This window comes from Nycticebus coucang, chromosome 10, assembly GCF_027406575.1.
Source record: "Nycticebus coucang isolate mNycCou1 chromosome 10, mNycCou1.pri, whole genome shotgun sequence".
In the NCBI taxonomy this organism is placed as follows: Eukaryota; Metazoa; Chordata; class Mammalia; order Primates; family Lorisidae; genus Nycticebus; species Nycticebus coucang.
This window is the reverse complement of record NC_069789.1, coordinates 124,153,170-124,174,720: the sequence shown is the minus strand read 5'-3', so window position 1 is coordinate 124,174,720 and position 21,551 is coordinate 124,153,170. Positions and strand designations below refer to the sequence as shown.

Genomic DNA, 21,551 nt, shown 5'->3' with positions numbered 1-21,551 from the left:
GAGCACAAACCCAGAAAGTGAGGGTAAACCAAGGCACAGAGGGGCCTTCACACAGGTTGTAGGTAAAGACTAGCAGAGGGGTGAGTGGGCACCAGTGGTGGAGTCCTTGAGTACAGGCTGGGGCCTGTACTCCCCCCCGCCCTTCTGCCTCGTCCCCTTCCTGCTTAGGGTTTCATTTTGTTGAACACGAAAGAGGGTGGCTGTGGCTCTGGCCATATCCCCTGTTCTTCCCTGGACCCCTGGGTTCCAGCTGGGTCAGCTCCCTCCATCCCAGGGGTGGCAGCTTTATTCAGAGCTGGGTAGGGTAGGGGATAGGAGGTAAGGATTTTTGCATGCATCCGTGAGCACACACAACCCAGCCAGGTTTGTCACACAGGGGATCTCTTAGGCTGGGGGTTGTGGTACCATCTTCTTCTCATAAAGGTTCAGAGGGTATAATAAGAGGGTTGCAGCGGTGACTGGAAATTTTTTGAAGCTTTTGATAGGCCAGGTTGGATACTTCCTGTCCTACATATTAAAGAATTCGTAGCTTGTTAAAATTGAAATAAACATCTTAGAGTAGGATGTAAACTGTACCTGAATTTTTAGGATAAAACATTGGACTCAGGTGTCTGCACCCCAGGTAGTAGCAGGGGGCTACACTCAATCCTTTTCCATCCCAGCTCTCTGGTGTTACTGGCTCCCCCTCTGCCTCTGGGTTCTAGGTGTTTCTCCAAAAAAGTTTGCCACATGCTGCCAGGGCCTTGTCTGAGGTTCTGAGCAGTGCTGAACTACAGCGGGTCCAGGTGAATTGCTTTGTTCACCAACTGTTCATCAGGTCCCTGCTCTGGTCCCTGGTCCCAGGCGCTGGGGTGTGGCAGGGAACAGGACGATGACAGTCTCTGTCCTTAGGGAGCTGGCATTCTAGGGGGAGAAGCAGAGACATCACTGTGGATGTGGTAAGTGGAGTGAGCAAAGATAAAGCAGAGACAGGTACATAGAGGGTGACAAAATTGGAGCAGGGACATTCCAGCACAGAGCAGAGACCTTTTGTGGGGGACAGGCAGGGAGGAGGGAGGCGTGTGCTGACCGAGGGCCTCAGTGCCTTGTCTTTTGACTCCATTTAAAAACTCTAGGATTCACAGGAGGAAACTGAGGCACACAGCAGCAGAGTGGCTTACCCAGGGCTGTGTGTTGAGGTCCCTGGCCTGGGTTGGATCGTTCCCACGTGACAGATACAGGAAGTGAGGTTGTGTAGTGTGTAGCAGCCGTGCTGGGGTTCTGAGGCCTGGAGTGTCTGCCTCCTAAGCTCTGAGCTGGTCTGGGAACCTCATTCTTTGTGTGGCAGCTCCTCTCCTTCCCTGCCAGGCCTCGCCCTGGCTGTGGCCTCCATGAGCCCAGAATTTATGGTGGGGTGGGAGGGCCTTGTAGGAGAGCCACAGGGTTTGGAGTTGCCTGCTAGGGGCAGGGTGGGGCTCCTGCCTGGTCATTATAAACATGCCCAGTTCCTCTGTTTGTCCTGCCCTCCATGCCGTGCCCAGAGGGAAGGGGTGGCCCCAGGCAAATATCCGGTACCCTGCAGGGTCACACAGGGCTTCAGGGTGAGAGGTGTTTTGGAGGTGCTTGTCAGTGGGGGCTCTGAACTATGGGGAGAACAGATGCCCCAGGACAGCTCCCTCTGCCCCATTGTCCAGGCTGCCTCCTGCTGTCCTCACCTAACTTGATCCTGAGCAGGATCTGTTCTTCCCTCTCCTGGGTTAGTGAGGGGTCACTTGGCTCGTTCTGTTTCTGCTGAGGGCTGGGGAGCTGCCTGGTGCCCCCACGTGGTGGGAAGAGGGAGCTGGATGGGCTGGGCAAAGAGTTTAAGGAGAGGGCGGCGCCTGTGGCTCAGTCGGTAAGGCGCCGGCCCCATATACCGAGGGTGGCAGGTTCAAACCCGGCCCCGGCCGAACTGCAACCAAAATAGCCGGGCGTTGTGGCGGGCGCCTGTAGTCCCAGCTACTCGGGAGGCTGAGGCAAGAGAATCGCTTAAGCCCAGGAGTTGGAGGTTGCTGTGAGCTGTGTGAGGCCATGGCACTCTACAGAGGGCCATAAAGTGAGACTCTGTCTCTACAAAAAAACAAAAAAAACTTACCAACTATAAAAAAAAAAAAAAAGAGTTTAAGGAGAGAAGGGGGTCTGGATGTCAGGCCAAATGGGACATCTGGGAAAACAGTGAGGCCATAGGACATGGGGCACAGATCTGGAGTAACAGAGTAGGGGAGAGGGGGGAGGTGGGGGACTGCCACTCCAGGAGCTGGATTTAGAAAGAACCTGGTGAACTGGAGAGCAGGGTCAGGGCCACTGGCAGGGAGGCTAGAAGGGAGGGGTGGGTGGTGTTTGGTTTTAGCATGTGGGTCCAGGAGTGGCTGGGGCAGAGGCAAAGGGGACTCTTTCCTGACCTGGGCTATCCCATCTCTCACCCAAGGACTCAGGCAGGCCCCAGAGCAAGTGGGAAACCTGGGGTCAGCTGGGAGAGCCCTGGCGCTGACCACCTGCTGGCCTGTTGGGACTGGTTGAGACAAGTTGGCTGCTAGGTCCCCACCCACCTCCCACTGGGCTCCTACTGCCAAACCAGTTCCCCTGGAAAGCTCCCCATTCATGGTTTACCTCGGCCAGGGGTGGTAGCCTCCCCTCCCTGAGCTGCTCCCACAGGAAGGGAGCCTGAGAAGCAGGTGTTGGAGTGACCACATGGTCCCAGGTACACTGGGAACATATTTTCTCTCCCTAGGTCCACAAGACCTACTGGGCTAGGTGCCAGGGCTGGGAGCCAGCTGGGAATGGATAGAAATCCCCCTAGCACCTTTCTCCTCATTCCCTCCAGCGGGGTCTGGCACTCTTCAGCCCCAACCACTCTGGGCTCTCACCATGTGGCAGGTCTGTTTGACCCACATGAGCACTCCACGAGGTCAGAAGCTATCTTGGTGACTGCTGTCCCCACAGGGCTGGGCACAGAAGAGACCTGTTGGTGAATTATGATTGACTGAATGAATGAATAAGTGAATAGATGCCTTCTCCCATTTACAGATGAGTAACCTGGAGACCCGAGAGAAGACGTCACCTTCCTGAGGGCAGTGCTAGCCCCACCAGCATCTAATCAGGTCTCTGTGAACCTAGGGGCCACATGTGGCTGGTATTTACTTACTTTTCCTCACAGCAGCCCTGTAAAGGTTGATCCATGGCACAGAGAGGTTGAGTCACTTGCTCAAGGTCACAGGTAGTACCTGGCAGAGAGATTGCACTCTGGCCTTCACATCACATCTCTGGGCTCCCTGTGGGATGCCACTATCAGCATGTCGCCCCTTCAGCATTTATTATTACCATCCTAATGATAAGGGAGTGTCACAGTGAGGGTGGCTGGGTATCCTTCTACGGCAGGTCTCAGAAACTATCTGCTGAGGGAGTAACCAAAGTGCATGGTGTTCTCAGCCCAGACTCAGGCCTGGGTGAGCTGGGGTGCTTGTGGCCAAGCCGGTGGCACCATTCACTGAGCACACAGGCCAGATGTGAGGTGGGACACGGGGGGACTGAGCAGGTGAGACATTCTAGTGGTGGGGTGTGGACATAGAACCAGCAAATACAGAACGAACAGCAGAATTTTCACAGCTTCCATGTGCTGTGAAGGTGATGTGTAGAGGGTGGTGGGACCTGCGGCCGTTTCCTCAGGGTGGTCAGAAAAGGATTTGCTGAGTACTCTGAGAGAGGAAATGGGGGCCGGAGGATCTGAGCAGGGGAGAGATGTGACCTGATGTGGATGTCCACAGGCCCCCTCTCTCTGCATGTGAGGCACAGATTGGGGGTGCTGAAGACAGAGACCCTGAAGGAGGCTGCCATCTCCCATTCCAGGTGGGAGACAGGGATGGTTGGGCCCAGGGCATGGGCGGAAGAGGGAGAGAAATGGGCAGGTTCAAATCACCTGACACTTTACCCTGTTGTTACCTCTCGCCCACAGGCCTGGTAGGAGCCCAAGTCTGAGCCCACGTGGTGCTGAGGCTTCAGCGCCATGTTTGGGAAGAAGAAGAAGCGGGTGGAGATCTCAGCACCATCCAACTTTGAGCACCGCGTGCACACGGGCTTTGACCAGAATGAACAGAAGTTCACAGGGCTGCCCCGCCAGTGGCAGAGCCTGATCGAGGAGTCAGCTCGCCGGCCCAAGCCCCTGGTCGACCCTGCCTGCATCACCTCCATCCAGCCTGGGGCCCCAAAGGTATACCGACATCTGCCATGCTGACCCCCCCAGGGAGGCCCTAGCCCTTACCCCCACACTTGACTCTGCAGCCTACACCTTCACACCTCCTCCTCCTCCTCACTGACCTTAACAGAGACACCCTAATCCTGGGCCTGGAGGTGGCTTCTGACCCACCCTTCCCCCCACATGCCCCTGTGATTCTCCCCACACCGGCCTCCAGTCCTGCTTTCTCCTGGAGCTCCATGCTCCTGTTCCCACACCTGTCTTTGAGCCCTTCCAGAGTGCCTGTGGCAGTGAGCGGCACAGATTATTCCCAGACAGTGACAGCATCAGGTGGTCAGGGTGCGGATGGGGGGACTGACCCAGACCAGAGGTCCAGACAAGCTTCTCAGAATTTGGGGCACCTGTACCACAAGCCCTGAGGGCCAATGAGGAATAAGAATTGAGGCAAATGGGACCCCGGGGTTAGTGAAGGAAATGCTCCTGGGAAACACTGGGGGTTTTCGTTTGGGTTTTTTTCCTGCCATTGTGAGCAAAATGGCAGGGTGGAGATTTGAATGGAGGTCTGTTTCTAAGGCTCATGCTTTTAACTCCCCATCCTGTCTCCATGTGAAATTCTGAATTGTGGTTCTAGTGTCCAGGCATGGCCAGCAGCAAGGCTGGCCTGGTGGCAGAGAGAGCCCAGGTTGGGCCTTGGGAAGCTAGCCTTGGAGTGTGGACTTTATCCCAAGGGCAGTGGGGACCAGGAAGGGCTGCAGACCAGGGGGAATGCTGCCAGGCTTGTTCCAAGGGGGGTGGAGATGGGTGTGCCTGGTGGGCACAGTGCCTGGGGGCAAGCCTACCACTGACTCACCTCCTCTTTTCCCCTGCCTGGTGAGGAGGCCTGAGGTCAGCAAGTTGGCCATAGGCACAAGCGCAGAACCTCTATCTGGCAGCCCACTGGGGTGTTTGTGTGGCCCACACACAGTGCTTTGAAATACTTTTTCTTGGCCACTACTTAAAAAAGCAAGAGGCTTCACATCTATATCTCTCTTTTTTGGCTTCTTATGACAGACTAGCCAGAGCTGTTGAAGGCCTTGCCCAACCCACCCCAGCTCCATGCCTCACCTGGCTCTGTGGCCACTTGTGTGTAGTTTGTGTCCATACTGGGCCACAGCTCCTGCCTGGGTCAGGATGCTGGGCCTGCCTGTGTCTGTGTCCACCTGGAAGAAGAGGCATGTTGGCTTACTTCAAACAGAGAGCCCCTGTCCTGGGGCCTTGTGGGTACTTGTATTTGCAGCTCTTGGCTGGGAATCTCCCCAGTCCTCCCAGGGCCCTCTTAACCACTTGTTCTGATGCCAAAGTCTGGCCATGTGTCTGCCTTGCCATCCTGGGGCCCCGGGCAAGGCCAGCTTCCAGGCTGGCAGCCATGGCCCAGGAGAGGCCTGTGGCCTGTGGATGAATTTTATGGGATCATTTTTTTATACATTAGAGGAAGTCCTCTGGCTTCTGGACATGTAGTAGTCCTAGGCTCATGTCCCTGCCTGCCAGCAATGGACAACTGTGGAGCAGGGCTTCTATCGCTGTGGCCTCTGCCCAGTGTGGAATGCTCCACCTCCCTCCCTCCCTGGTTCAGCAAATGTTATTGAGCACCTCCTATGTGCTGGTCTGGGTGTCGAGATGTAGCAGGACCAGAAACAGAAAAAACAGTTGCCGCCCTCAGGAATATTCCACTGGGTAGACCCAGCAATGGACAGATACGCATGTGCTTTATGTCAGCTGGTGACAGGTGCTTTAGAGAGAAGAGAGAGCAGGGATGGGGGCCGGGAGGGGTGGGGCTGGCATTTTAGACTGACCACCAGAAGCCTCGCTGTGAAGCTGAATTTTGAGCAAAGATATGAAAGAAAGGAGGAAGGAGGCCATGGGAACCCGGGGTAAGGTGTTCCTGGCAGAGGGACCTGCCAGTGTGAAGGCCCTGAGGTGGCAACATGCCTGGTGTGTCAGAGGAGCAGCAAAGTGACCCGTGTACATGGAGCTGAGGTGGTGGGTGGGGAGAGCAGAGTCCACAACTCCAGTACTTGAAGGTTAAGGGAAACAGGACACCAGCCGTGGAGGGTGAGGACGAGGTGGATTCAGGATACACTTGGCACTCAGCCCAGTCCCCAATGCATTTGCCACTTGGCTCCCAGGACCCTTGTGCCCTCTAGGCCCAGACCTTTCTGACTGTACGTGTACCCCACCATTGGCCTTCAGGGAAGCAGAGAGTATGGTTTGAGGGTTAATGACCTTGGCAGCCTGCAGAGGAGGAAGTGCCAGGCAGTGCCCTGGACTGGCATCCTGTCATCTACAGCTCTCCAGAGCTCATTATGGGCGAGTTGGCTTCTACCCTCCCTCTTGTCCACCCCACAGGGCGGGACTCTCCCCTCAGTCTGGGAAGCAGGAAGAAAACAAGGGGGACACTATCCAGAGGTGCCACCCGGACTGGGGGGGATAGGCTGACCATGGAGGTTACTCCTTCATGTCCCCTCTTGCAGCTAAGTCCTCCATGGGGTAGAGCGCCGCCCCTCCAGCCCACTCCCTCATCACCCATGGCATCTCTTCATTCCGTCTCTGTCTTGTCTTCTGTGTGTATTGTCCTGTCCTGTCCCTGTGTGTTGGATGCACATCCTGTGTCCCCCTGCTCCTTGCCCGGCCCCCACCCCGCCATTGCCCTGGACCCCAGACCATCGTGCGGGGCAGCAAAGGTGCCAAGGATGGGGCCCTCACACTGCTGCTGGACGAGTTTGAGAACATGTCGGTGACACGCTCCAACTCTTTGAGGAGAGACAGTCCACCACCACCCGCCCGTGCCTGCCAGGAAAATGGGATGCCAGAGGAGCAGGCCACCATGGCCCGAGGGGGCCCAGAAAAGGCGGGCGGCCGAGGCCGGAACACCAGTCACAGTGAGGCTGGTGGCAGCAGTGGTGACAGGCGGCGGGTAGGGCCAGAGAAGAGGCCCAAGTCTTCCAGGGAGGGCTCAGGGGGGCCCCAAGAGCCCTCCCGGGACAAACGCCCCCTCTCTGGGCCTGATGTTGGCACCCCCCAACCTGCTGGTCTGGCCAGTGGGGCGAAACTGGCAGCTGGCCGGCCCTTTAACACGTACCCTCGGGCCGATACGGACCACTCATCCCGGGGTGCCCAGGTAACCCACCCCCCTAGGACTTCCCATTGTCCCCTCCCAGTCACTTCCCTTGTTCCCAACCCCTGACCCCCGTGTTTCTCATCCTGACCACCCATATGTCTGTCCCATAGCTGGGCCTCTCTTGTTCAGTGAGCAGAGCTGGCCCTTGGGGCCCTCTACTGACAGCTGCTGCTCTTTTCTCTTTCAGGGAGAGCCTCGAGACATGGCCCCTAATGGGCCATCAACAGGGGGCCTGGCTGTCCCCCAGTCCTCCCGGCCTCCCACCCACATCCGTGGCCCCCCTGGCTCTGGGATGCTGGGCCCCCATGCCTCCGAGCCTCAGCTGGCCCCTCCAGCCCATACCCCCGCCACCCCTGCTGCCCCTGGGCCTCCCGGTCCCCGCTCACCACAGCGAGAACCACAGCGAGTGTCCCATGAGCAGTTCCGGGCTGCCCTGCAGCTGGTAGTGGACCCAGGCGACCCTCGCTCCTACCTAGACAACTTCATCAAGATTGGCGAGGGCTCTACGGGCATCGTGTGCATTGCCACTGTGCGAAGCTCGGGCAAGCTAGTGGCTGTCAAGAAGATGGACCTGCGCAAGCAGCAGAGACGAGAGCTGCTCTTCAACGAGGTGGGTGGGTGGTGGGCGGGCATGGCCCCTCAGCCCTGCCTCCACCTCTCTGGCTATGCTCTTTCACTCTGGGCCAGGTCTGGAAGGGGTGAGGGAGGACAGGAGGGGGAGAACCTAAGGTGGGGTTTGGTCCTTCTCCTTTCCTCCCTGCTCACACTCTTCCCTAGGCCATCTCCTCTGTCCCGAGCTGAAGGTCCCTGCCTCTGTCCTAACAGTACTCACACCCATGCCTCTTCCCCTGAGCCCCAGACACTGGGTCCCTTGGCCTACTGCTCCTCCATGCCTGCTCCTCCTCAGGTTCCCTGTCTCCTGTGCCCCCCGCCTGCAGCCCGTCAGCCCCGAGACAGTGCACTCTTTCCACTGCTCCTCTGCAGTCCCTCTCTCTTGCTCAGGGTTCTTGCCCTAGCCTGCCCTTTTGGGTGTCCCTTTGGCACTCTGCACACAGCAGCCAAAGGGCCCTTCCTGGCATCCATGACCACCACGTCAGGCTCTTCTTGGTCTGGTGTCCTTCTAGGCACTTGGTTTTATTCATCTTCCAGCTTTGGTTATAGGTGGCCTCTTTGCCAGGGAACTTGTTACAAAGGCAGACTCCTGGCTCCTTCCCAAGAGGCATCTGTGTGTAAGCAGCCCAGTCTCGTGCTGAAGCAGGAGCCCCGGGAGGGTATGAGGCCTGGGGGTTGTCCAGGCACTGGTCACTCCCTCCCTGTCCCTCCTCTCAGCCCTTTGTCTACTGACCGTACCCTAACATGTCCCCCTGCTGAATTATGGTGCTCCAGCAGCACCATGAACTCCTAATGCAGAGTCCCTCATCCTCCCGCACATGCACACCTTTTCTTCTAACCTTGACTTGCTTGTCCTTATCTCAACCCTGAACTCGGACACTGCTCCTTCCTCCCATGGCCAACGCCAGCCTGCTCCTCAGGGCCACTCAGAGACCAGCCTAGGATTGATCAGAGATGGGTGTGTCCATGAGGTGGGGTACATCCCCAGAAGGGTGGTAGTAGGCCTCAAGCTAGCTTCCAGCTCTGCTTGGCTTTGGCAGCGGGGTGGGCAGTCCAGGTGACCCGGAGTAACAGAAGTGAGAGGAGGAGCCAGGCAGGCTGCAGAGGGAAGCAGGGTGTCTGTGGCGGTCTGGAGGTGGGGCTGGTGCTTACCTGGTCTCCTGTCTAGGTGGTGATTATGCGGGACTACCAGCATGAGAACGTGGTGGAGATGTATAACAGCTACCTAGTGGGCGACGAGCTCTGGGTGGTGATGGAGTTCCTGGAAGGAGGTGCCCTTACTGACATCGTCACCCACACCAGGTACTGCGGGGCAGCTGGCTCCTCCCCATAGGGAAGGCAGGGGTCCTCAGACCTCTCCTGTCGCAGAGCTGAGTCTCCTTCAGACCACTTAGGGTGGGCCTGGTCTTCTCAAAGCCAGCAGCTCTATCCCCTGGGGTTGGTCATGTCTTCAGACCCCAGGGGTCCTGTCTGCCCAGAGCTCACCCCCACCCTGCGCAGGATGAACGAGGAGCAGATTGCTGCGGTGTGCCTGGCCGTGCTGCAAGCCTTGTCTGTGCTCCACGCCCAGGGCGTCATTCACCGGGACATCAAGAGTGACTCCATCCTGCTGACCCACGATGGCAGGGTGAGGAGGCGGGTGGCTGCAGTGCCTGTGTTAGGGTGGACAGGCTCTGCTCCTCAGTTCAGTGGCTGGAGGAGCAGTAAGTTCATCTGTTCCTCACAGAATAGTCAAGGGTCGGTAGTGGGAGGGGGCAGGCTGGCAGGGTGGGGGTGGGGGGGGCAGTGCGTTCTGCCATCAGCATAAGATTCTAGGAACTGTTAATGCATCCCTGGGCCAGAGGGGACAGGTTTGGGCAGATAGCCACAGCCCTAGCCACATGCTTCCTCCTCCCCTGAAAGCCAGCTTCCAGCCAACCACCCAGGGTAGGCTGTGGGCACTGGTCTTTGCTCATATTTTGGACTGAGGTTCTGAATCTGGGGCCATGGGCGAGCCTTTCGTTGCCCAGAGCTTGCATTTATCATCCATGGGAGACTGGATTTTTTGTGAGATGGCCCTTGACTTTTCACAAAATTATTGAAGAAGATGGGAGTTCTGCCCCTTACCTCAAGGAAAGTTAAGCTCCAGCAGTCAGTCGAGGCGGATTAGGAGAGCTCTGTTTCACTGAGCATCCATGAAAATCAAAGGATGTCTACAGATGTGTTCGGGGCAACATATGTGAGCCACCTGGAATTGTATGCTCACTACGTGGGTGTTTTCTGGGGACAAGAAGACCTATAGACATCCTCAAGAGTCTGAAAAGAGCCTACAGTTCCAAAAAAGGTGAAAATCCTTGAGGCAGGCAGTGTCCTCTTCAACCTGTGAACTGAAGACTTGCAGCCTCCAGGGAATCAGGGCACAGCCCAGGGCACAGGGTTTTAGACCCTTTGGTCTCTACAGCACTCAGGCCACTTCTCCCAAGAACTGCAGGGTACCTGGTTAGTGTCTGCCAGGAGGGCAGATGATGTGACCTTAGGGGAGGTGACATGCCTGAGGACCCCTGCAAGAAGGTGGTAGAGCCCTCCAGTGGTCTGGCTCCAGAGCCCAGTTCTTACCTCTATGCTGTACATCCTATCTAAGGCCATGGAATTAATAGGTGCTCTGCTCGCCCTCCTGCATGCCAGCATCTCTGACCCTGCTGCTTCTGTCCTGCCCCAGGTGAAGCTGTCAGACTTCGGGTTCTGTGCCCAGGTGAGCAAGGAGGTGCCACGGAGGAAGTCACTGGTCGGCACACCTTACTGGATGGCCCCAGAGCTCATCTCCCGGCTTCCCTATGGGCCAGAGGTGAGCCCAGAAATGACCTGGTTGTCCTGCTGTCAGCACAGGTTCACACTGATAGCCCGGGGTGGGGTGGTACAGGGCTCAGTTTGGGGAGTGGGTTGCCAGGGACAGTTTCACATATGCATTTATTCATTCATTACTGATTACTAGTTCTGGGCCAAGCCACATGATTGGGAGGAGGGATAAAATACTGAGCAGAAGTGGCCATAGGCCCTGCCTGACAGCCTGGTGCCAAGGCCACAGACTTCTGGCTGGTACAGCCTAAAGATGCTTTATATTTTTTTTTTTTTTTTTTTTTGAGACAGAGTCTCACTCTGTCACTCTGGCTAGCTAGAGTGCCATGGCGTCATAGCTCACAGTGATCCTCTTGCCTCAGCTTCCCCGAGTAACTGGGACTATATGCTCCTGCCATAATGCCTGACTAGTTTTTCTATTTTTGGTAGAGATAGGCTCTTGCTTTTGCTCAGGCAGGTCTCAAACTCCTGAGCTCAGGCAATCCTCTTGCCTCAGCCTCCCAGAGTACTAGGATTATAGGCAGGAGCCACCACACCCGGTCCTTAGAGATGCTCTTGCAAACATTTTAAAATGAGAGCTCACACACAGAATTTCTTCTTTTGGAAAGCCAGGAGATCTGGCCACATGGAGACCAAATTCCTACTTGGCAGCAGTCAGCAGTGCTAAGGAGTGACAAAGTGGTGCCTTTGCCCTGGTGGCAGTCCCCACCCATCCCTCCTACCTGCTTCACTTGCCTCCTGCTCTGAGGCCTGTGAGCTGTGGCCCGTGGGCCCGAGGATTCCTCCACCAGTTGGTCAACAAGACTTGACCCCTGGCCATGAGAAAGGTGCCCTGGAGAGTACATCATGGGTGACCTCAGGCTAAGTCAAGGTCACACTGGGGAGGAAGGCTGATGTAAGAATCTGAGGGGACAGCTTGGTGAGGATTGCCTATGAGGGTCAAAGACCCAACTCAAATGGAACAGTGATATAAGGGATGGATAGGCTTCACGCACGGTCATCCATGTCTCTTTTCCTCCCCAGCTCCAATTTTCTCAGCATTGTACTTGGGCAGGCTGTCCCCTTATGGGGGCAAGACAACCCCTGGTCACTCTGGGAAGCATCTCCCTGTCCCTGAGCTCCCCCACCTCCACCATTTTGCTGGGTATTTTGGCTGAAGTCCCGAGTTGACTCTGATCGGCTCACGTTGGGTCATGTGCCTGTTCCTGAGCTGATCATGGTGTCCCAGCCGTGCTGCTGATGCAACCTGGGTCATGCACCTACCACCAGATGCTACATGGACTGACAAGGGAGGGCAGGGGTCTCACCAGAGGAAGCCAGCTTTGCCAGGGGTGAGGTGTGTGGTACTGGGTGAGCAACAGCTTTCAAGGGCTCCCAGGAGGAATGTGTGGGATCTAGCTGGCTGTGTGTCCTGGAGGGTGTTCCAGGGCCAGGGACTCCAGGAGCAGAGTCAAGAGCAGAACAGGGGACACTCTTCCCTGAGTTAATTCCAGGACTAGCCGTCCTTCCACTGCTCAGCCCTGCTGTCCCTCCTCTCACACCAGGTAGACATCTGGTCACTAGGAGTAATGGTGATCGAGATGGTGGATGGGGAGCCACCCTACTTCAATGAGCCACCTCTCAAAGCGATGAAGATGATTCGGGACAACCTGCCACCTCGACTAAAGAACCTGCACAAGGTAGGCCCCTGCCGGTATGGAGGCAGTGCTCTAGCAAGCAGGTGCTGGCACCAGGCAGAGTGAGGGGTGTGGATGACATTGTCACCTCAGTGGTCTAGGGATGGTGCAGACTGTGTGTTGGGCTGCCCCCACCCCAGGTCTTGTCTGCAAACAGACTTATGTGGGGACTGAGCAACAGAAACAATAGTGCCTATGGGTGCCCTGTGCTTAGGTTGGCCTGGCAGAGCACACACTTGGACCCAAATCCTGGCCCTGCCCTGCCTCAGGTAGATCTGGGCAGTTAGAGGTAGAGAACACACAGGGTAGGAAAGGCATTATTCCCCCAGGACCTAGCTGCTGCCAACTCTTTGCCAAAACACGACCATGGGGAAGAAATGAAATCCAGGGACTTTGTCACTGCCCCTGGGGTCAAACTTTAGACACCCATGCCCTCTGTGCTCCCTCTCTGGGCGGTTGGTGTCCTCGGCCCATTTAGAGGAGAAGAAAATCTTAGCCCCACAGCAGGTGAACAGCGAGCTGATACCCAATCCAGTACCAGGGAACTTCTACCCCTTCCTTCCCACAGGTTTCACCATCCCTGAAGGGCTTCCTGGACCGCCTGCTGGTGCGCGACCCTGCACAGAGGGCCACCGCAGCAGAGCTGCTGAAGCATCCATTCTTGGCCAAGGCGGGGCCGCCTGCCAGCATCGTGCCCCTCATGCGCCAGAACCGCACCAGATGAGGCCCAGGGCCTGCCCCTGAACCAAAGAGCCCCTTGGGTCGCCCCAGCCCTCCAAGGCCAGTAGGGCCACTCTTCCTGGCCCAGGAAACACTCCGTATGGCACAACCCTCTTTGCTGGGAGTGGGTGTAAGGGACCCCACTACTGAACTTTGGTTTTGATTTTATGACTTAAAAAATCACAGTGACCATGGGAGTAAGTGAGGATCCCAGGTCCTCCCCATGTTCTTCTGTCTCCAGGAAGGACAGGTGGTCCTCCGATCACTGGAAACCTGCAGCGGGGGTTGCTGAGGGTGGAGAGAACACTATGAAAGAGGTGTGTATGTGTGTGTGTGTGCGCGTGCGCGCGCAAGTGTGCATATGTGTGTGTGCTGAAGGTCCAGTTACTCTGTCCTATAGCTTGCAAGTGTGTGTTTCTGACACCTTGCCTGACTTCCAGCCCCCTTTCCCCCTGAGCCATTGCGGGGGGGTTGATCATGAATGTCCGAAGAGTGGCCTTTTCCTGTAGCCCTGCACACCTCTCTGGATGGGAGACAGGGGTCGGGGCCTTTACCCACCCCCAGCCTCTGCAGCAAATGACTACTGCACCTGGACAGCCTCTTTTCTAGACGTCTATTTATATTGTCATTTTATAACACTCGAACCCCTGCCCCAACATGGGGACTGATGGTCCCTGTCCTGCGCGGTGGCACCGGAGACAGAACCACTGCCTGAAGGATCAGGTTCCTGCACGGTCAACGCAGCCCCGCCCACCCCTAAAGTTAGTTTTACAATTAAAACATTGTCTTGTTTCATGTGTGTGGTATGTGGGGACCCCTGCTTGGCCATCTTGGGTGGGAATTTGCGGAGAAGTGGTCTGGAGTCAGGCGAGAGGCCTGGCTACCCCAGGTGGCCCCAAGGGCAGGATGGGACTGGTATGGGTGGGAGGGTGACCACAAGATTGGCCTCTACCCTGGAAGCTGCTAGCTTGCCATGGTGACCAATTTACCAAATCTGTGATTTCCTGGAAACTTATAAAGATCTTCTTTTTTTTTTTTTGGTTTTTGGCCAAGGCTGGGTTTGAACCCGCCACCTCTGGCATATGGGACCAGCGCCCTACTCCTTGAGCCACAGGCGCCGCCCTATAAAGATCTTCTTGAGTGTGTTTGGGGAGTGGGAACTGACCTTGAACAACTAAGTTAGTAAATTGGCTGTTTGGCAAATTGGTCAGTGGGCAGATGGGCTTTTGAGGAGGATTAACTGAAGCTGGTTGACCTTGAATTGCCCGCTCAGAGCTACCCCGCAGCCCCGGTGCCTGGGAGCTGAGCCTGGTGGGGCCCAGCAATGGCGGAAGGAGTCTGGCTGACATGGAGGTGACAACAGCACTTTTATATTCTGGGCACGTCCTGCCACTCAGGCCCTGCTGGGCTTCACTTCTTGCATCTTCTCCTATACCCTGAGAGGTGGACAGAAGCAGTGCCACCTCCTGGGGGTGTGAGTGAGAGAACGAAGGGCCAGCTCCACCTCCAGGGCCGCCTGGCAGTGTTGGTGGGAAGCAAATGGTGAGGGCAGAGATTCGTTTGCCTGGCTCTCCTTCCCGGTCCCGGGACCCCGTTCTGCAGTTCCTGGCCTCCCCTAGGGGTCTGGGCACTGCTTCTGTGGCAGGGCCTGTGGCTAGTGCATACGTGACCTAGATAGATCATCACAGATTCAAACAGGACAGTGCAGGCAGCGCTTGCTCTGTAGGGACGCGTGAGGCCTAGGTGAAGCAGGTACATTACTGGGGGGAAATGCAGAGTTGGCAGAAAAAGATACAAAAAACAAGACCAAGATGATACTCTAGCACACACCAAATAAAAAGCTTCGGGCTCAGAATGCTTGCAAATGGGATCTACCAAACAGAAGGAGCAGGTATGGAGAAAGTAGAAGATGGCCCCCAGTTCATTTTAGGGGGCTGGTATGATGAGACTCCAAAACCAAATAATGGAAGGGAGCCACTGGCTTCAGTGAGTCCCACAGGGCGCTGAGAACAGCTCTAGGAGGTGCCCACTCCCCAGGCTTGGAGGTAGAAAGCCACCTGCCCCGGTCCATCCAATCTGTCTGACCCCACAGTGGCTCTGCTGGTTTGGGCACCTCCTTCAGTGCAGTTTGAAGAGGTGGCCTTTGGTGGCGCAGTGGGAGCTGCTCCCCCAGGCGCTGTTCCTCCCCAGTGCTGCTCCTGCCACTGTTGCCTGTGCAGACGCAGGTCTCATGGAACAGTCAGTGGTAGGTCAGGGAAACAGACCCCTCTAATTGTTTTGAATGGAGGAGGGGCAGATTTAATATAGGTGACGGATTAGTTAAAAACCAGGTACCCCGATATCATTAAAGTTAGGAAGCCACTGCCACCTGTATGACTCAAGGAAGGCCAGGCTTGCCTCTGCTTGGCCAGAGCAGAATGGCTTCTTCAGCTTCCTGCCCTGTGGTCTCACTGACCTGGCCAGGGAGTCTACAAGACAGTTTTTCAGGCTTCAGCTTGAGCAGAATAGGGGAACACTTAGGAGGGCAAGTGTGGGCCACACAGTAGCTGCATGGCACTGGAGGATTCGCTTTGTCCACACTTAATTGGCCAGACACGTCACTCCGCAAGAACGAGTGTCAACTCAGCAGGACAGGAAATACCTTGGGTGTCGGTATCCACACCCACAGGCCAGGAGGGAGAGTCAGGGATGTACTGGGTGTGCAACCTGCAGCCAAGGCCACATGCTGATTTTGTGAGCACTTTTTTTGCTTATCTGTGGTTTCAGACACCACAGAAAGTATGCATAGGCCCTTTTTTGGCTAATCAGCTTTCCTTAGTGTTTGTGTTTTTAACGTGTGTCCTGAGACAGGTCTTAGTCTTCCAGTCTGTGGCAGAGACACCCCCCCCCCCACTCCCCCGTTAGCCTGCTGGCCAAAGAGAGGTGTGTTTACAGAGACCCAAAATGAGTGATTTAAACAGGACCACAGTGGCTCCCAAAGTGGAGGTCCCAGTCCAGCAGCATCAGTGGAACATGACATGCAAATTCCTGGGCCCCACCCTTGGCTGAATCAGAAACTCTGGTGGGGCCTAGCAATCTGCATTTTAGTAAGCCATCCAGGGCACTCCATGCCTGCTCAGGTTTGGGAGCCCCTGAGAATCACAACTGCCCTCATGTAAAAGGCTGAGATGTGTGAGAATTAGAATCCTGGGGTCCTTGTTCCTTCATCTTGGGACCAGTGCCCCTCCCTGTGTAAGATGACTCATCACCATCAGAAGGGGGCAAGGGGAAGAGGAAGGCCCTCCCTTTCAAGGACTTGACCCAGAAGTTTCCCCATTATATCACTGGCCAGAGCTTAGTCACACAGCCGCACCAAGAAATGAGATTGGGAAACGGAGTCTATTCTGGGCGGCTGTGTCTAACTACACACTATTACTATGCAGTCGTGATTCTCTACCCTGCTGCTCATTACACATGCTGGGCATCACCCTGGAAATTCTGATTTAGAGACAGAACAGAGAGCCCAGAAGCAGACCCTAATGTATGTAGGAGCTTCATACATGATAAGGATGGCCCCCACAAATAACAGGAGGGAAAGAGATTGTTTAATAAATGGGCTCATGGAGAATAAAACTACGTCCCTACCTAAAACTACAACAAAAGGGAAGCCTGGATCTCTGCTGTCCAGTACAGTGCTCACTAGTCACATGGATATTTGATTATCTTTTTTTTTTTTTGAGACATGAGTTTCATTTGGTCAACCTCTTTAGAGTGCTGTAGCATCATAGCTCACAGCAGCCTCAAACTCAGACTCAAGTGATTCCCTGCCTCAGCCTCCCAAGTAGCTGGGACAACAGGCGCCTGCCACAACACCTGGCTAGTTCTTGCTATTTTTAGTAGAGATAGTGTCTCGCTCTAGCTCAGGCTTGTCTTGAACTCCTGAGGTCAAGAAATCCACCCATTTGATTTTAAAGCGAACTAAAACTAAGCATACATTCCCTCAGTTGCACTTGCCACATTTCACATGTTCAATTGCCACACATGGCCAGTGGCTAGAGACTGGACAGTACAGATAGTGAACGTTTTCATTATCTCAGTTCTACTGAACTCTTTTCTCTGGGTGGATAAAGATCTGAGAAGTAAAACACAAAGTTGATAGAGGAAAGCGACTGGTGTGCCAAAAAGGATTTTTAAACAAAATTCCAAAGGAACACATAAAGAAAAAATAAAGTTGGTTCTCAGGGATTCCCAAACTTGGGCAGGCATCAGAATGCCTTGGAGGGCTTAAGATGCAGATTCCTGGGCCCCACCAGAGTTTCTGATTCATCCAGTGGTGGGACCCAGGAATTTGCATGTCAATTTCCCACAGATGATGTTGGACTGGAACCTCCACTTTGGGAGCCACTGTTGTTTTTTTTGTTTGTTTGTTTTGTTGTTTTTGTTTTGGGACAGTCTCACTTTGTTGACCTCGGTAGCGTGCTGTGGTGTCATAGCTCACAGCTGCCTCAAACTCTTGGGCTAAAGCAATTCTCTTGCCTCAGCCTCCTGAGTAGCTGGGACTACAGGCACCTGCCACAACGCCCAGCTACTTTTAGAGATGGGATCTTGGTGTTGCTCAGGCTGTTCTTGAACCTGTGAGCCAGGCAATACACCTGCCTGGGCCTCCCCGGAGTGCTTTGATTACAGGCATGAGCTACCACACCTGTTGTCCTGTTTAAATCACTCATGCTGGGTCTCTGTAAACACACCTCTCTCTGGCCCGCAGGCTAACAGGGTCTAGCTCTGTCACCTTGACTAGAGTGCAGTGGTGTTATCATAGCTCCCTGCAACCTCAAACTCCTGGGCTCTAGAGATCATCCTGCCTCAGCTTTCTGAGTACCTGGGGGCAAGTGTATACCACCACTTTTGGCTAATTTTTCTACTTTTTGTAGAGGTGGGATCTCACTCTAGCTCAGGCTGGTCTCAAACTCCTGAGTTCAAGCACTTTTCCCACCTTGGCCTCCCAGAATGTGAGCATTACAGGCATGAGCCACCAAACCTGGCCGAGACATCTTTTTTTTTTTTTTGAGACAGTCTCACTTTGTCACCCATGGTAGAGTGCCATGGCATCATAACTCACAGCAACGTCAAACTTTTGAGCTTAAGCAATTCTCTTGCCTCAGCCTCCCAAGTAGCTGGGACTACAGACACCTGCCAAAACACCTGGCTATTTTTAGAAACAGGGTCTCGCACTTGCCCAGGCTGGTCTCAAACCTGTGAGCTCAGGCAATCCACCTGCCTCAGCTTCCCTGAGTGCTAGGATTACAAGCATGAGCCACTGTGCCCGGCCCAAGACATCTTCTTAACCAGAAAAAGAGAGCAACCCTAATTGGAAAATTGGGCAAAGGATATGAACAGGCCACTTAGAGAAGAATGAACCCAAAGGCCAATAAAGGGATGCACAGTTGCTCAAACTCCTGCATCGTCAGATGCGTGCAGATTCAAACAATTAGATGTCATTTTACACTATGAGTCTAATAAAAACTAAGAAGTCCGGCTTCTCAAATCAAGTATTGCACATACGTATCTGTCAATAATTACAATAGTCGCCCCTGAGTGACTTTCTGGAGAAATTCTCCCTGGATCTGAGGGAGAATGAATGAGGACATTCGCTGCAGCAGCATTTCTATGGCAGGAGCTAGAGGCAGCCTATGTGCCCCCCCACCCCCAGGGGTGACAGGTGGCCAAACAGGTGGTGCCCCTTGAGGATTTCTGTGCAGATGTCAGGAGCCATGGACCAAGTGTGCCCACGGGGAGGGGAGTCACACCAGTGAGACACAGAAAAAGGAAACATAAGATCCAAAGCTAATGTATAAATTATAAGTCGTGGACATAAAACAACGGTCCTCATGTTCAAGACCAAAAGAAGAGACCCATTTATATGTTAGAATGGCTATTGGTGAGGAGAGAGGGGGAGGAAGGGAAAAATAACAGGAGAGGGCCTTGGGAGAAATAAAGGCCTTAAAGGCTGCACTGACTGAGGCTTTGTTCTCTAAGCAAAGGGCACCCTCTTTTGATGTGGATTGGGGGCTGGTCACAGGTATTTGAGAGAAAAATTATCCAGGTGACTATAACACATAGCTGGAACTAAGAACAGGAGAATGGACATGGGGCAGCCACCCAGCAGTCAGTTTGTGTGCCACAGTAAGTCATTCATGCCTGCCTCTTGCAAACACACCACCGCTTAGCAGGAAGCCCATTTCACAGATGTAAAGATTGAGGCCCACGGCGGGAAAGGGCTTAGGGTCCCTCATCAGCCTTCCATGCTCCAGGCCTCAGGCTGGGCATGAAACTACCAGTGAGCAGGGCAGATCCCACCTGATTCCTCGGCCTTGTCCAAGAGTCTCAGACTCAGTTGCCCCTGTGGTGAGGCAGGCGACATCAGTGTTGGAAGCAGATGAGTACTGCCGTGCAGTGGGGCACACTTAAAGGGCAGTTGATTCTCACATTACCGAGACCTTGAGGGAGTTTGGCCTTATGTTGCCAAGTGTTTTTTTTTTTTTTTTTGAGGTCGATTGATCGGCTGACTATATTGACAAGATACTGATTGGTTACATGTTGAAGAATACAATACAAAATACAGAAAAAGTTGGTCCCATCCCCTCCCACTCCCCCATCCCCCCCATACTCATCATCGTGATTTGGTCAGAACAGGACTCAGAGCTAGAGGTCAGGGTGACTGAGGGTTGCCAAGTGTTTTGATTTTTCATGAGAAGCCCCTATTTTTCTTGAAAGCTCTTGAATTTTATTTTATTATTATTATTATTATTTTTAGAGACAGAGTTTCACTTTATCTCCCTCGGTAGAGTGCCGTGGCCTCACACAGTTCACAGCACTCTCCAACTCCTGGGCTTAGGCGATTCTGTTGCCTCAGCCACCTGAGTAGCTGAGTAGCTGGGACTACAGGCGGCCGCCACAATGCCTGGCTATTTTTTTGTTGCAGTTTGGCCGGGACTGGATTTGAACCCACCACCCTCGGTATATGGGGCTGGTGCCACAGGTGCCACCCAGCTCTTGAATTTTTTTTTTTTGGAGACAGAGCCTCAAGCTGTCGCCCTGGGTAGAGTGCCGTGGCATCACAGCTCAAGCGATTCTCCTACCTCAGCCTCCCAAGTAGCTGGGACTACAGGTGCCGGCCACAACGCCCAGCTATTTTTTGGTCGCAGTCGTCGTCGTTTGGCGGGCCCAGGCTGGAGAACCTGCCAGCTCAGGTGTATGTGCCTGGCATCTTAGCTGTTTGAGCTATAGGCGCCGAGCCCCAGCTCTTGAATTTTAAAGGAAGACAACTCATTCAAAACAACACTACCGTGTGGCCCAAACAAAATCAAGATTATACTTAATACTATCAAAATCTTATTGTGTTCCAGGGGCTTTGCTAAGCTCCTAATTTTACCCCATTTAATCCTTGTAGTGGGTTGAATGTTGGGCCCGCCTGTCCCCCAAAACATATGTCCATGGGGAACCTGTGAGTGTGACCTTATTTAGAAAAAGGGTCTTTGCGGATGTGATTAAGCTAAGGATCTCAAGATCTCCCTGCCTTTTCTGGGTGGGCCCTAACACTAGTGAAAAAAATGCAGAGGGAGATTGAAGCACACAGGAGACCAGGCAAAGACATGAGGATGATGCAGCTGAAAGTCCAGAAACACTAGGAGCCTTCCAGAAGAAGCTGGAAGGAGAAAGGAGGATCTACCACCCTAAAGGCTTCCAAGGGAGCTGTCCTGCCCACACCTTGATTTCAGATTTCACCTTCTAGAACTGTGAGGGACTAAATCATTGCTGTTTCAAGCCACCATGTTTGTGGTAATTTGTCACAGCAACCCTGGTAAAGAAATACACCCCTCCTTTGAGGAAGTACTATACCTTCCTGGTCTCATTTCACAGATGAGAGACTGAGGGACAAAGATGTCAACCCAAGGTCACCCAGCAAGAAAGTGGTAGAGGCAGGATTTAGATCCTGGCATCTGGCCTGCGAGTTCCTGCACATAATCACCATGCCACACTGAAATATTGACCTGGGTCCCCTTCACTGCACCCCCTGAGGGACCACAGGTGTGAATAGAAAAGTGTCAACCTCTGTCTTCCCCAGGCAACCAGGCCTCAGGAAGCAGACTCAGGAAGGGCAGTCCAAGGAGAAGCCCTGGGGTTGAGCCATGTTGGCCAGAAGCATGAGATGGGGCAGCTAGCAGAGTCCTGGGCTGTGCTTTGGAGAGATGGGGACAGTTCAGACCCTTTACCCAGAAGACTAAAGGCATCTGCAGAAGTTTGGGATCTCCTGGGTTACACAAAATCAAGCTCACTCCTCCTTTTTCTCTCCTCCACCCCA

General features: G+C 54.2%; 1 protein-coding gene across 8 annotated transcripts in view; it reads left to right on the top strand.

Moving 5' to 3' along the window:
- Positions 1 to 14,003, top strand: part of PAK4 (p21 (RAC1) activated kinase 4) — a 50,755-nt gene extending 36,752 nt beyond the window's left edge. For 4 of the 8 annotated variants that reach the window (XM_053606622.1, XM_053606625.1, XM_053606627.1 and 1 more), the window contains 9 exons: positions 3,046 to 3,864; positions 3,971 to 4,225; positions 6,909 to 7,367; positions 7,555 to 7,977; positions 9,148 to 9,281; positions 9,480 to 9,606; positions 10,678 to 10,803; positions 12,359 to 12,493; positions 13,059 to 14,003. In XM_053606622.1, coding sequence (XP_053462597.1) covers positions 4,022 to 4,225; positions 6,909 to 7,367; positions 7,555 to 7,977; positions 9,148 to 9,281; positions 9,480 to 9,606; positions 10,678 to 10,803; positions 12,359 to 12,493; positions 13,059 to 13,214 — 1,764 coding nt within the window. In that variant the 5' untranslated portion in view covers positions 3,046 to 3,864; positions 3,971 to 4,021 and the 3' untranslated portion in view covers positions 13,215 to 14,003. The remainder of the gene's footprint in view (positions 1 to 3,045; positions 3,865 to 3,970; positions 4,226 to 6,908; positions 7,368 to 7,554; positions 7,978 to 9,147; positions 9,282 to 9,479; positions 9,607 to 10,677; positions 10,804 to 12,358; positions 12,494 to 13,058) is intronic. The other 4 variants (XM_053606624.1, XM_053606629.1, XM_053606623.1 and 1 more) reach the window with 3 other exon arrangements.
- The last annotated feature ends 7,548 nt before the right edge of the window (positions 14,004 to 21,551 follow it).